At 51.9% G+C, this 14,994-nt stretch overlaps 1 protein-coding gene across 2 annotated transcripts in view; it reads left to right on the forward strand.

The window, feature by feature from the left end:
- Positions 1–14,994, forward strand: part of CTPS2 (CTP synthase 2) — a 132,051-nt gene that overhangs the window by 30,344 nt on the left and 86,713 nt on the right. For both annotated transcript variants that reach the window (XM_056131291.1, XM_056131292.1), the window contains 5 exons: positions 2,146–2,262; positions 2,403–2,486; positions 5,062–5,142; positions 8,569–8,720; positions 13,602–13,734. In XM_056131291.1, the coding sequence (XP_055987266.1) occupies positions 2,146–2,262; positions 2,403–2,486; positions 5,062–5,142; positions 8,569–8,720; positions 13,602–13,734 (567 nt within the window). The remainder of the gene's footprint in view (positions 1–2,145; positions 2,263–2,402; positions 2,487–5,061; positions 5,143–8,568; positions 8,721–13,601; positions 13,735–14,994) is intronic.

Here is a 14,994-nt window from a genome sequence, read left to right on the forward strand (position 1 = left end):
GTATCAGACACATGAGGGCAGTAGAAGACAACGTTTCCTTTTTGAGATTTCCTGCCGCTTTCCTGGTGCCTTAATAAATTAAACTACGAAATAATAACAATAATAATAATAGTAAAAAATAAAACCCGGGACTGGAGAGATAGCACAGCGGGTAGGGCGTTTGCCTTGCACGTGGCCGACCCGGGTTCGATTCCCAGCATCCCATATGGTCCCCTGAGCACCGCCAGGAGTAACTCCTGAGTGCAGAGCCAGAAGTAACCCCTGTGCATCGCCAGGTGTGACCCCCCAAAAAAGCAAAAAAAAAAACCAAACAAAAAAAACAAAATCCAAATAAGAATATCCTTGTAAATCATGGTGCTTTGATTAAATTTTTTAAATGTCATCAAGAAAAATAAAACATAAGATAGCCAAAAAAAAAAAAAAAAGCGAACATGGAGTTTTCCAATTTTTCCCCCACTTCTATTAAATTCCGACTCGTTGTGGTGAATGTTCACACATGTCAACCCTCCCTCCGCTCCCCCCTCCCCCATTTCTTGATTGCATGGGATGTTTGTTGAATTTTCACAAGTGCCATTCTTTTACAGGAAGATCTTCTATTTCTGTGTTCTACCTAGGAAACGTGAATTACAACGCTGTTTTTTGTTTCTTGTCTTGGCATTTTTTTTGCCAACGATTGAGATTCTCTGGTAAACATTACTGTTAGCAAGGGTTTCTCGCTCTCTTCCCATCCCATCTGTTTTGTTTCCTCAGTTCAAGTTTGAAAGCGGTAGCAAGGGCACCCCAAGACGCCCCTGCTCCAAGTACTGACTGTGCTGCGTGCAAGGTGCTGGGAGGCCAGACGGGATGGCTGGCAGTGACGGGGCAGCACAGTTGGGGTTACTAGCTGGGGGTCACACAGGTGGGCCTCACAGGGAGGCGGCAGTGGGAGCTGGAGTCAGTTTTGGGGGGGGGGACAGCCCAGCCTCCCAGTTTGAAGGAGAAATAGAAGAGATGCAGTGTGGGCCGGGCACTTGCTGACTGGGCAGGAAGGAAGAGTGTGGCCTGTGCGGCGTGAGTGTGTGTTTGTGTGTGTGTATGTGTATCTGTGTATGTGTGTGTGTGTGTGTGTGTTGTGTGTGGACAGGGAGCGAGAGCAAGTGACAAGAGAGATCGTTCTTGCTGGATTTGGGGTCCACCTTGCAGCTAGACGGCTGGTAGAAACTGCCTTTCCTTGTCCCTCTGTGGTCTGGATTTTTCTAGCATCTCTTTCTTTGCTTATCAATTCTTCCTCTTTTCCTAAACCCTCTCCCTTTCAAACTTAAAAAAAAATAAAATAAAAAGCATGACAGGGGCTGGAGAAGATAGCACAGTGGGTAGGGCGTTTGCCTTGCACGTGGCCGACCCGGGTTCGAATCCCAGCACCCCATATGGTCCCCTGAGCACCGCCAGGAGTAACTCCTGAGTGCAGAGCCAGTAGTAACCCCTGTGCATCGCCAGGTGTGACCCCCAAAAAACCAACCAACCAACCAAACAAACAAAAAAGCATGACAGTATTGGGGCTGGAGTGATAGTACAGCGGGTAGGGCATTTGGCTTGCACGTGGCCGCTGTGGGTTCGATCCCCGGCATCCCAGAGGGTCCCCTGAGCACCGCCAGGAGTGATTCCTGAGTGCAGAGCCAGGAGGAACCCCTGAGCATCACCAGATGTGACGCAAAAAGCCAAAAACAAACAAACGAATAAAAACCATGAGAGCATGAGTTTGGGTGGAACGGAAGGCAGCTAGCCTCACAGGGCCCCGCCCTCCTGCCACATGGCGTGCAGGTGGCACTTTCCCGTCCCGTCGGCTCCAAGGGAATCGGTCAGGCTGCTGGGATTTGTCACACCTGATGCGTTCGCTTCCCTTCACCCATCTCGCCACAGCTCGGAAGATCATTCTGGAAGCGCTCTTGACCCTGTTCTCTCTTCCCTCCGGGACCTGCCACCGGCCGCTCACCCGCTGGGGTTTCTTCTGCCTCTTGTCCTTCCTGTGCCTTCTCCCCTTTGGCGGTGCCACCAGATGCACCTGCTATCACAGGCGTCGCGTGAATGGTCTCGCGTTCCCTCGGGTGGAGTTTCTGCTGATGTGCGAGCCCTGGGCCAACCCCATGTCTTTCTGTCCCCTGCCAGCTGGGTGGCACCATCGGCGACATCGAAGGCATGCCATTCGTGGAGGCGTTCCGGCAGTTCCAGTTCAAGGCCAAACGGGAGAACTTCTGCAGCATCCACGTCAGCCTGGTTCCGCAGGTGGGCTTCTCGGGGGAGGTGAGATTCGGAAGGGGTTCTGCAGGTGGGCTTCTCGGGGGAGGTGGGGTTCGGAAGGGGAGCCTCTCAGAAGCACGGCCTGGCTGGTGTGCTGATGCACCACGTGACCCGTTTCTTTCCAGCTTACTGCTACTGGAGAACAGAAAACCAAACCCACACAAAACAGCGTGCGCGCGCTGAGGGGCCTCGGCCTGTCCCCCGACCTGGTGAGTTCGGGACACGGTGAGGGTCTGGCTCCAGGCTCTGCCTTCCTTTCCTCCCCTCTCCTCCCTTTCATCCCCTCTCCTCTTTTTTTCTTTTCTTTTTTTTCCTTTCTTTGGTGGGGGAGCGGGGCGCCACACCTGGTGGGTGCTCAGGGCTTACGCCTGGCTCTGTGCTCAGGCTCACTCCTGATGGGCTCAGGGACAAGGAAAAGTTCTGGGGATCAAAACCAGTTTGGCCACGTGTGAGACAAGTGCCCTGCCTGCTAGACTGTCACTCTGGAGGCCGGCCTGCCCTCCTGCCTCCTTCCCTCCCTCCCTCCCTCCCTCCCTCCCTCCCTCCCTCCCTCCCTTTCTCCCTTCATTCCTTCTTTCCTCCCTCCCTCCCTCTCTTCCTCCCTCCTCCCTCTCCCTCTTTCTCCCTTCTTCTTTCTTCCTTCCCTCCTTCCCTCCCTCCCTCCTTCCTTCTTTTCTTCCTTCTTTTCTTCCTTCTCTTCCTTCCTTCCTTCTCTTCCTTCCTTCCTTCCTTCCTTCCTTCCTTCCTTCCTTCCTTCCTCCCTCCCTCCCTCCCTCCCTCCCTTTCTGCCTTTCTCCCTCGCTCCCTCCCTCCCTCCCTCCCTCCCTCCCTCCCTCCCTCCCTCCTTCCCTTCCTCTGTGCTCCGGATAGGCCTGTGGAGGTGCTCAGGGGACCATATGTGGTGGCAGAGACTTGAACCTGGGTCACAGCTGATGTGCCCGCTTGCAAGGCAAGCGCCTTACCTCCTGCACAGTGTCCCTGGCTCTTGTTCTTTGACCGTGTCTGGGGGGGGGTCGGCCACACCCAGCCTCTGGAGTCGGTGGGCCCCCACGGAGGCCCAAGGTTTAGAGGCACTTGTCTTCCTCGCAGGAGAGAATATGAGTAGATTTTATTTGGAGGGTTTTTTAGGAAGGGGAAGGAGGGAGAGAAAGCGAGAGAGAAACACGCTCCAGGGAAAAGGCGAACTTCTCTAAAGGCATGGAGAGCCCCAGTCCACATCTCAAGAGGGGAGATGCAGGCGACAAACGACCAGGTGGGCACAAGCAGCCTTGGGCCTTGGGCAGCATATGCGCATTCTTCTTGTGTTCAAGGGGGCTTTTATGGGGTTCTCCAATCTGCCACCAGGTGGGGCTTTCTAGCTAGGTAAGAGTCCGTTGCTAGGGCGGTTGCCAAGGGGGCTACCTTGGTCTGGAGTTTCTCTGGCAGAGATGGGGGTCGTTCGGGTGTCCTATATCTCCTTCAGGTCCTTAATTGCAGTCTCTCTCTCTGCTGCAGTTTGTGTCTCTGTGGGGTCCAGCCTCCACAGGGTCTGTCACTGGCAACGGGAAGATCTTATCAGGACTAGGACTTAATTCTGGCAGCTTCATTGTTATTGGATTTCTTCTCAGAAATCCCGTTGCTACAGGCCCTTGGGCTTTCTCCTTCCTTCCTTCCTTCCTTCCTTCCTTCCTTCCTTCCTTCCTTTCTTTCTAAATTTTTATTAGCGAAACACCATGAGGTACAGTTGTAGACTTACAAGTTTTTGTGCTTGAGTTTCAATTATACAATGATCGAGTACCCATCACTCTACTCTGGTCCATTCTCCACCACCAATGATCCCAGTATCCCTCTCACTCCCTCATCCCCCCATCCCACCCTGCCTCTGTGGCAGGGCATTCCCTTTTGTTCTATCTCCCCTTTTGGGTGTTGTGGTTTGCGAAAGAGGCATTGAATGGCAATCATGTTTGGTCTATAGTCTACTTTCAGCATGCTTCTCCCATCTTGGGAGGATCCTCCCAACACCCTTTATTTGGTGCTCCCTTCTCTATCTGAGCTGCCTTTTCCACTAGCGTGTGCAGCTGGCCTCCAAGCCATGGAGTAAACCTCCTGGTACTTATCTCGGCTATTCTTGGTTGTTAGTCTCCTATTTTGTTACTTTATGTTCCCCAGGAAAGGCCCTCTCCTTTCTACTGGCCTGCCTCAGCTCTATGTTTCTGTGCTTGGGGTCATTCCCAGCAGTACTCGTGGGACCCTGGGACTGGGCTCAGGCGTGTGCAGCCCAGCCAGCCAGTCAGTGCTGTATCTCTTGGGCCCAGGACTGCATTTTCCATTCGCATCAGTGGTGCTGGCGTCCCACACTGCTCGCCCCAGGAAGTCATGCTCCTGGTGGGGCGGCCTGTTCCCCTGGCCCTCCCCTGACCTCTGGCTGAGCCCTGGGTCTGTGGCTATTTCCCCGAGGCCCTCCTGCCACTGCCACGGTCAGCCTGTCGGGGTCAGCACATCGGTGCATGGCCACGCTCATCAGTACCTGGAACCACCGCTCTTACATTGTCAGCAGCTGCCTTTGCGTGGCGACGGTGCAGAGAAGTGGCACCCAGACCGTCCGGGGGCACAGCTCCTCTAGTTTGGAAGAGGCCCCGTTTCTTGGCCCGGCAGGTCCGTGCTCAGTTGGGTCGCACTTTCCGACATCAGTGGCGAGAGCAGTTGCCAACGAGCCGGAGGCAGGAAGGGTCAGGGCCGGGCTCAAGACTCGGACCCTGTCACTGGCACCTGCCGCCTTGCTGATGTGTCACTCACCTTCCCCAGATCGTCTGCCGCAGTTCGACACCCATCGAAATGGCCGTGAAGGAGAAGATCTCCATGTTCTGCCACGTGGACCCTGAGCAGGTGAGTCTGCCCTGCCGATGCCACGGTCATCCAGCCACTGTGGAGGAGGCCACATTTCCCAGCTCAGGGATACCTGCTGTGGCCTTTGGAAAAGCTTTGGGAGCACTCACCCCAAGCAAGGCTCTCTGGCCCTGAGAAAAGGATGTTGGTGGGGGTGGGGATGACCTGACATGAGCCATGTCATCCCTAGTGGGACATTTTTTTTTTTTATTGAATCACCATGAGATAGTTATAAGCTTTCACGTTTGGGTTACAATCACACAATGATCAAACACCCATCCCTCCACCAGTGACCCCGGTATACCCCCCCTTTCCCACCCTCCCCCTGCCTCCATGGCAGACATGATTCCCCATAATCTCTCTCTACTTTTGGGCATTGTGGTTTGCAATACAGACCCCGAGAGGTCATCATGTTTGGTCCTTTATCCACTTTCTGCACACATCTCCCATCGCGACCGGTTCCTCAAGTCATCATTTTCTTAGTGATCCCTTCTCTATTCTAGCTGCCTTCGCCCCTTTGCTCATGAGGCAGGCTTCCAGCTATGGAATAGTCTATCTGTCCCATGTATCTACTGTCCTTAGGTGTCAGCCTCATGTTATGTTGTTTTATCCTCCACAAATGTGTGCAGTCCTTCTGTGTCTGTCCCTATCTTTCTGACTCAGTTCACTTAGCATGATACTCTTCATGTTTATCCATTTATAAGCAAAGTTCATGACTTCATCTCTCCTGACAGCTGCATAGTATTCCATTGTGTAGATGTACCAAAATTTTTTTAACCAGTCATCTGCTTTTTTTTTTTTTTTGCTTTTTGGGTCACACCCAGCGATGCACAGGGGTTACTCCTGGTTCATGCACTCAGGAATTACTCCTGGCCGTGCTTGGGGGACATATGGGACGCTGGGAATCAAACCTGGGTCGGGCCACGTGCAAGGCAAACGCCCTACCCGCTTTGCTATCATTCCAGCCCCTGCTTTTTTTTTTTTTGAGGGGGCCACATGCAGTGGTACTCAGGACTTCCTCCTGGCTCTGCGCTTGGGGGTTGTGCCCAGTGCTCCCTGTGGCTCCATCAGCGGTGCTGAGGGTTGAAGCCAGGTCAGCTACATACAAGGCAAGCGCATCACTCACTGTACTGTTTCTCCCGGCTCCTAGCAGCCTTCTTCTCATTGCTGGGCTGCGTCCTGGCAGTGCTCTGGAGAGCATCCTTGTGTTTCCCGCCCGCGCCCACAGAGCGTGTGCGGAGGTCCCTGAGCTGAAGGTCTCGCTGGCCCGACGGGTCCCCAAGTCAGTCGCCCCACGTGCCGCCCCTGGCAGTTTCGATGCCCGGAGGTTGACTTTGGACGGAAGCTCTTGTCAGTGGCATCTTAGCGCTGTACCCCCGCACCCCATCCGTGGCCCCGCCAACTGAGGAAGCTCACTCCGGAAGCTCCGCATTGGGAAGAGCCAACACAGAGAGTTGGCAGGAGGCTCCTTGGCATGGGTTTCGGGTGTGGGAGAGCCTGTATGGTCTGCCAGTAGCTCCTGGGCTGGTCTTAAGAAAGCGCCTCAGTCTGCGAGAGGGCATGTGAACATCCCCGCTGCCATGCTTAGACGCCCAGATGAAGGCAGCAGCTACGGCCGCAAGAACATGCGAACCAGCAACGCCCCCCCCCCCCCCGACGCATACTGAGGACACAGGGAACAAGGCCCACTCCTAGTCGGCGCTTCCATCTTAACCTGCTCTGCCCAGATGGGGCTTTGGGCCCGTGTCTTAGCACCTTCTCCCCTTCTGTGATAACAGGAACTTAGCTCTGCCATAACCACGCAGTTAGCACCAGACGCCGTAGGATGGTGGGGTGGGGACCACCCCCACTTCCTTCCTTCTTTCTTTCTTTCTTTCTTTCTTTCTTTCTCTCTTTCTTCTTTCTTTCTCTCTCTTCTTCCTTCTTTCTTTCTCTCTCTTCTTTCTTTCTTTCTCTCTCTTCTTTCTTTCTTTCTCTCTCTCTTTCTCTCTCTTCTTTATTTCTTTATTTCTTTTTTTCTTTCTTTCTCTCTCTTTTCTTTCTCTCCTTTCTTTCTTTCTTTCTTTCTTTCTTTCTTTCTTTCTTTCTCTCTCTTCTTTCTTTCTTTCTTTCTCTTTTTCTTTCTTTCTCTCTCTCTTTCTTTCTTTCTCTCTCTTCTTTATTTCTTTATTTCTTTTTTTCTTTCTTTCTCTTTTCTTTCTTTCTCTCTTCTTTCTTTCTCTCTCCTTTCTTTCTTTCTTTTTTCTTTCTTTCTTTCTTTCTTTCTTTCTCTCTCTTCTTTCTTTCTTTCTTTCTTTCTCTCTCCTTTCTTTCTTTCTTTCTTTCTTTCTTTCTTTCTTTCTTTTTTCTTTCTCTCTCTTCTTTCTTTCTTTCTTTTTGTTTTTTGCATCACACCCAGCGATGCACAGGGGTTACTCCTGGCTCTGCACTCAGGAATTATTCCTGGCAGTGCTCGGGGGACCATATGGGATGCTGGGCATCGAACCCAGGTCAGCCGCGTGCAAGGCAAATGCCCTCCCCGCTGTGCTATCGCTCCAGCCCTCACCACCCCCACTTCTGCCTGACTCACTGCACATTGGGCACTCAAATACCTGCCTCAGGTTGGAAAAGTCTCTAGAACAACTCACCGAACTACAGAAAGTGTGAGATGGATGATTACTGTGTCAGGCTATGGGTGAAAGCGAACAGCCAGATGGAGAGATACACAGCGGGGCACAGTCTAGAAGGGTGCTGGTGCCATCGGGTACATTCCTGCATTCGTCAATCAGGATGCTTCCCCTGTGTGGGTTCCCAGAGTTTGTGTTGGGGTTTCATAGGCATGAGTCACGCCCCCACACCCCCTCTCTGGTCTTTTTGGAGGTATCAGGTTTCTAGGGGACGGGGTTGGTTTCCCGGGTGGCCAGCTGGGGTCTATTGCAGCCTTTCTCGTTTGCATCTGTCTGCAAGTGCCTATCTGCAAGTCCCCAGGATATTCCAAGGGGACTGCAGGTCAAAACCATGTAAATGGGGGACCATGGCCCAGGATTAGGGGGGCAACTGGGAGGACAGGGAGGCCCCAGGAAAGGTTGGTTGGAAGGTCATGGTGGGAAAAAGGTTGAGAAATTGATCAAGTGGCCCCCCCACGCCATACCCTCATTAACATAACGAAGACACCCCTGTAGCCCAGGACATCCCAAAGGTGTTTGAAGCTCAGAAGCAGGAACCAAGGAGATACGTAGGGTTCTGCCCCAGCACTCAAGGCTCCAGGAATTCCAGCTGTTGGAAGGAGATGCAACCAGGCGCTCGCAGTCCTCAATCGTTGGGGTCAGAAGTGACTTCTTGGTTTTCCTCTTAGTCTAGATGCCGTCTGGCTCTTTGCTGGAGCTTCCTTCTGGACTTCCTTTGAGTCCTTCCCTTTAATCATGGCATTTCCTCTGCGTGTCTTAGGTGATATGCATCCATGACCTGACTTCCACGTATCGAGTACCCGTGCTTTTGGAGGAGCAAGGCCTTATTAGCTATCTTCGGCAGAGATTGAATCTGCCCATTGGTGATTCTTCGAGTAATCTGCTCTTCAAGTGGAGAAATATGGCTGACAGGTACGTGAGAGGAATTGCTACTCTAACCTCCAATACCTCTTGGGTTTGGGGACAGAAAGGAAAGTACCCGAGATATCTTTAGCGCATTGACTTTCGGTGTGTGCATGTTTTGGTTTGATGTCGTACGTTGTTAGAGTGCTTTGCAGTGTTTGAAGTTTTCTAAGGCCTTTGAGCTTGCTCTGCTTAACGTGAATTGCAGGATTTTGGTATGATTACATTTTTTAAAAATTCTGGAATATTTGATGGCTTATTTCTTAGTTTCTAAATATTTTAAAAAGCTTTATATATCACTGTGGTTTGATTTGACCTCTGATTTGCCTTTCTTTTTGGGGAGGGGGGCGAAAGGTGGGGGGTGATGTTTGAGCCACACCTGAAGGTGCTCAGAGGCTGTTCCTGGTTCTGTGCTCAGGAGTGCTCCGGCAGTGCTGGGGATTGAACCTGGGTTAGTGGCAAGCAAGGCAAGCACTTAACCTCCCATACTATCTCTCCTTGTCCTTTCCTGCTTTGCTTGTCTTAAAGATTTGGCCAACTTATTCTAAAGAAAATTCTTCTTAATGGTCAATTTTGGCAGGGTAATTATGGTTCCATTTTGCTCTCAGCGTCAATATTATTATTAAAACTTTGATGGCCAGCACAATAATGCTGGCTTTATACACGGCCAAGCAGGGTTTGATTCCTGGCACCCCATATGGTCCCCAAGCACCGCCGGGAGTGATCCCTGAGCTCAGACAGCAGAAGTAATCCCTGAACATCTCTGGGTATGACCCAGAAATCAAAACCAAAATTACAACCTGAGAGGTGTGAGTTTAAAACAGAATATGGGGCTGGAGGAATAGCACAGTGGGCCAACCCGGGTTCGATCCCCGGCATCCCATATGGTCCCCTGAGTTCCACCAGGAGTAATTCCTGAATGCAGAGCCAGGAGTAACCCCTGAGTATCATCAGGTATGACCCCAAAAGCAAAAAAAAAAAGGTAAAATATCAAGGGAAAGGGAAAAGTAGCAAACATTTCATAATGAAAAAGAAGTTAAGGAAAGAGGGGAGAGAAAAACCAGGTAAATCCAATAGAATACAGAGAGTAAATGAGAGATATAAAATCGATTCCCAGCATCCAATATGGTCTCCCGAGCACTACCAGGAGTAATTCCTGAGTGCAGAGCCAGGAATAACCCCTGTGCATCATTGGGTAGCACTGTAGCACTGTCCTCCCGTTGTTCATCGATTTGCTCAAGCGGGCCCAGTAACGTCTCCATCGTGAGACTTGTTGTTACTGTGTTTGGCATATTGAATACGTCATGGTTAGCTTGCCAGGCTTTGCCATGCGGGCGAGATACTCTCGGTAGCTTGCCAGGCTCTCCGAGAGGCATCGTTGGGTGTGACCCAAAAAGGAAAAAAAAGACAGAGTAACATCAGCAAGGTTGGTCTCACTTGAAGTTAGATGCAGTGCCCTCCCTTCCCAGCCATTGGAGTAGCCACCCAGATTCCACTGTGTTTTCAGCCACAGCTGGCGACACTTGTCCCAGCAGCCACAGGAAATGAATCCAAAGACCAAACACAGGCTTTGCACAGCTCAGAGACACGGAGGGGGGGATGATTTAGAGCTAATAAAATGAGCAAAGTCTTAAAACTCTTCATGCTTAAAGAGGATCGGCCCCAAGCTGAAAACTCCTACGAAGGGAGTTTTAGACAATAAATCCTTACATAAGACGTTTTTGAGTACCTAACTTCAGAAACGGCACTTTATTCCTGATTCTGCTTGCCCTGGAAATTCTAAAACACTCATCAAGTTTTTAATGAGAGGGTAAACGAACTTCAGTGCGCGGAAGCCAGTGATTTTACTCACTAGCCAGTCGTTTTCATGACTGCCACCAATATTTGTAACCAATATTTTACTGCCCGAGAGTGTACTTCGCCCTTATGGGTTTAATCTCACGGTTGCCACAACAGAGGCACTTCTCTTCCTCTGCTATACAGACAGGAGAACCAGACCCGAGAGGTAGAGTAATCTGCCCAAACTCACACAGCGAGAGGGAGCGGGGCTGGGCTCTGAATCCACACGGCCTGGTGCCAGAGTCTGATCTTATAACCACTGCACCGACCCTATGTAAGCATTGCCGTCACCTGTACTCACGGAAAGAGCTGGGGGCTGCAGGGGAGCCTTGGGCTTGATCCCCATCATCGTCTGGTCGCAGACTGGGGGTGGTTCCCCAAAGCCAAACAGCAGGAACTGTTTTTCTCTTAGGATATTGAGAAGTCTGAAATCCACGAGCGTCTCTGTCCTGCTTGTCCTCAAGGGTAGTTGTCTATGATCCAGGATGATCCTCCTCCTCTCTCTCTCTCTCTCTCTCTCTCTCTCTCTCTCTCTCTCTCTCTCTCTCTCTTTTGCTTTTTGGTCACACTCAGTGATGCTCAGGGGTTACTCCTGGCTTTGTACTCAGAAATTACTCCTGGTGTTACTCAGGGGATCACATGGGATGCTGGGAATTGAACCCGGGTTGGCCACGAGCAAGGCAAATGCCCTACTCGCTGTGCTATCACTCCAGCCCTCATGTCTCTTTTTTTCCTTTATTTCTTTTTTCTTTGTTGCTTGTTGGGTCACACGTAGCGATGTTCAGAGGTTACTTCTGGCTTTGCACTCAGAAATTACTCCTGGCGGTACTCAGGGGACCATATGGGATGCTGGGAGTCAAACCCGGGTCTGTTGCGTGCAAGGCAAATGCCCTACCTGCTGTACTATCACTCCAGCCCTCATCTCTCTCTCTCTCTCTCTCTCTCTCTCTCTCTCTCTCTCTCTCTCTCTCTTTTTGCTTTTTGGGTCACACCCGGCGATGCTCAGGGGCGACTCCTGGCTCTGCACTCAGGAATGACTCCTGGCGGTGCCCAGGGGACCAAATGGGATGCCAGGGATCAAGCCCCTCCCATTCAAGGCAAACGCCCTCCTCACTGTACGCTCGCTCTAGCCCTGGATCTTGTGTCTAGGGTCTGCCTTTCATTGGATCCACAGCGACCCTTTTGTCTAGATTCCGTCACGTGTGCCTTGGACTTTTGGCTCACTTCAAGTTTCAGCGAAGGGGCTGCTGCGTGTCAGCCCCCTGACAGATGCTGGCTGTGGTGTTGGGCCAGCGGAGATGGCGGCAGGGAGTTTGACTCGGGAGTCCCGGGCCGCGGCTGGGTGATGCTCCCCAGCTGGGTCTGGAGGAACCCAAGGTGTGCGGGCAGCCTCGGTCAGGCAGTCTGCTGCTGCTCTCAGCCTGGCTTCCACGTGGGAGTGGGAGCACTCGTCTGGGAGGACTCAGGCTGCTGGAGGGACCACCCTGCTGCTTCGGGGACCACTCTACAAGTTGCTCCTGACTCTGTCTGCTGCCTGCATCCCTCCGCGGTGGATGCCGAGTGGAGAGCAGGAGGGAGGCGTGGGCGGGGGTGAGTGCCCTGCAGGAATGCCTCAGTGTCTGTCTGCACGCGTGGGGACTCCCTCCTGCCCCTGTGGCCCTCTGTCAGTGGGCTCGCCCGCTGTGTTCACGGCTGTGGTGGATGGTTCTCTGGGTCCTCCATTAGGGCAGGAAACGCTGATGTCTAACATGGGCCTGGAACCCCTGCTTAGCCCTCTGTGAGCTTTCTGCAGAAGAGGCTGGTCCTTCAGTTGCCTCCTGGGCTGCCAGTCGGCACTGCGTCCCAGCCCGTGCTGTCACCTGGCTCTTGCACTCTTGGCAGAATCTGAGAGGCCCGAGGAATATTCCTCGACACGGTCATGCTTTGGTGCTAGGGTGATTGGGGAAGGGTGTGCTCAGAGCCCCGGAACCTCATCAGCACCAAGATTGGACAGGCCGCCTGGGTAGCACCTAAGCAGGCGTTTCTCCGAGTCATCGAACTGTTTCTCCTAATCATCGAACCGATGTCCTGGTCAGAGCAGTGGCAAAGCCTTGTCTCTCGTGGTGAGACGTGATTGGGCATCTTCGGGAGAATGGGACTCTGAAAAAAAATGATCAAAGCAACTGCTAATGTTTGAAAGTGTTCTTTTCTGGGCTGGAGCGATAGCACAGTGGGTAGGGCATTTGCCTTGCACATGGCTGACCCAGGTTCAATTCCCAGCATCCCATATGGTCCCCTGAGCACCGCCAGGAGTAATTCCTGAGTGCAAAGCCAGGAGTAAGTAACCCCTGTGCATCGCCGGGCATGACCCAAAAAGAAAAAAAAAAAGAAAGAAAAGAAAGAAAAGAGAAGGGGCTGGAGCCATTGTACAGCGGGTAGGGTGTTTGCCTTGCACACAAGCTGACCCGGGTTCAATTCCCAGCATCCCATGTGGTCCCCTGAGCACTGCCAGGAGTAATTCCTGAGTGCAGAGCCAGGAGTAATCCCTGTGCATCACTAGGTGTGACCCAAAAGGAAAAAAAAAGTGTTCTTCTCACAGACGTCGTTAGGCATGCCATGAAGAAACCCCTTTTGTGGGCCCGCTGGGAGCATAACAGTTTTTTTATGGAGACACTTGGGATGCATTTTCTTATGTAATGTCACCTTGCAGCTCCTGCCGCCTGTCTCCTGTTGACATTCAGAAGGCTGTTTCTTCCCCAGTGTTACTTACAAATGCCTTGCAGGGCACCTCATGTTTATGAGCTGGAGACAGCTTTTTCCCCTCTTTCCTTCTCAATACCCATCTTTTTCTCTGATACAATTTCCACCGATTTATGGCTCTGCTTTATTACGGAAGCAAACCGGGACTTCTCGGATTTCAAAAACCGTTGGCATCGATTTGCTTTCTCTGGGGACAGGGTGAGGATTTGAGAGAAGACCCTCAAATTCCAAGCTCCTTGGAAGTCTAGTGGGGGCTGCCGCACTTGGATTTTGTTCCCTGCATATAACCTTTGGGCTTGTCTTCCTTCCCAGGTATGAGAAGCTGCAGAAATCTTGCAACATAGCCCTGGTGGGCAAATACACCAAACTACGGGACTGCTACACGTCCGTGTTCAAAGCGCTGGAGCACTCGGCTTTGGCCATTAACCACAAGCTGAACCTGGTGGTGAGTCCCGGCATGCTCATCCATACACGGCAGTTGCGCCCCCCCACCCCCCTTGAGTGTCTGGGAGGCAGGTGGTGTGGCATGTCGTCAGAGCCACCTGCGGACTGACAGCCAGGCTGCGCTTGGTGCCAGGGAGGGGGGTCAGGGCCCAGTGAGCACAGGGAACCTGCTCGCAGGCACAAGCTGGCAGGAACGTCTTCCTGACGGAGTCCCAGCTCCGTGTCTCGTCACCTCCCAGCTTCATTCTCCCACAGTGAGCTGGGACATCCCACGGCAGCGCATTTGAGAGACGCGGACCCAGGGCTTTGACCAGAAGATCAGGGGTGCAAGGAGAGGGTGGGCACTCCGTGGGAATCCCGTTGGGCCTCCCTTTCAGCACTGCAAACCACACTTGCCTGCCCTGGGAAAAGTGGCGGGGACCCTCCCCAAGACCACTCCCCACCCAAGGACATCACGTAAGCCTGCTCTTTTAACTTCTGTGTGTCTACAGCTTGAAGGCACAATTTCAGAAGGCAGGGAGAATTCCATACTTCCTGCTTATTTAAGTGCATTGTATTTACCTAACAAGAACACCCCCCCCCCCGCCCCCTTCTACATGGAAATTGAATCTAGGTTTTCGTTTTTAATTAGTTAATACATTTTTGGTTTGGGGGCCATACCTGGTACTGCCCAGAGCTGGCGGTGCTCCTGGCTCTGTGCCCAGGGAACACTCCGGGTGGGACTTAGGGGACCATACGTGGTGCTTGGGATCGAATCTGGGTCAATTCCAATTCTCTACCGTTCCACTTCTCCTCTACCTGTCATTCCCAGTTTGATGCTCGATTTCTGGACTTTTCTGCCTGTAAACATTTCTGATGATATTCTATTTGGATATGTCATGATTTAAAGCAGCCTGATGCTCTCGATTCAAATGGTAAAACCTTTACATAAATGAACAGAGATGACATGGATATGTTTCAGACATCACCTAGCTTGACCGAGACCCCAGCTCGGACCCTGGCTACTTGCTCTTTCACTTTTTCATGATCTCCTTTCCTAACTATTTGTTTTGGTTCTCTCTTGAAGAAATATTTATGTTTATTTAGTTTCTGTTTGTTTGGGGGCACACCCAGCTATACTCAGGGGTTTCTCCTGGCAGGGCTTGGGGATGGTGGGGCTTGAACCCGGTCAGCCACATGCATGGCGAGCACCCTACTTGCTGGACTCTCTCCCCAGCCCCTCTCCAAGGATTTTTTTACTTGCTGTGTTTCCTCCTCTTCC

The sequence above is a fragment of the Sorex fumeus genome, unplaced genomic scaffold (assembly GCF_029834395.1).
Source record: "Sorex fumeus unplaced genomic scaffold, SorFum_2.1 ptg000086l, whole genome shotgun sequence".
Lineage (NCBI taxonomy): Eukaryota > Metazoa > Chordata > Mammalia > Eulipotyphla > Soricidae > Sorex > Sorex fumeus.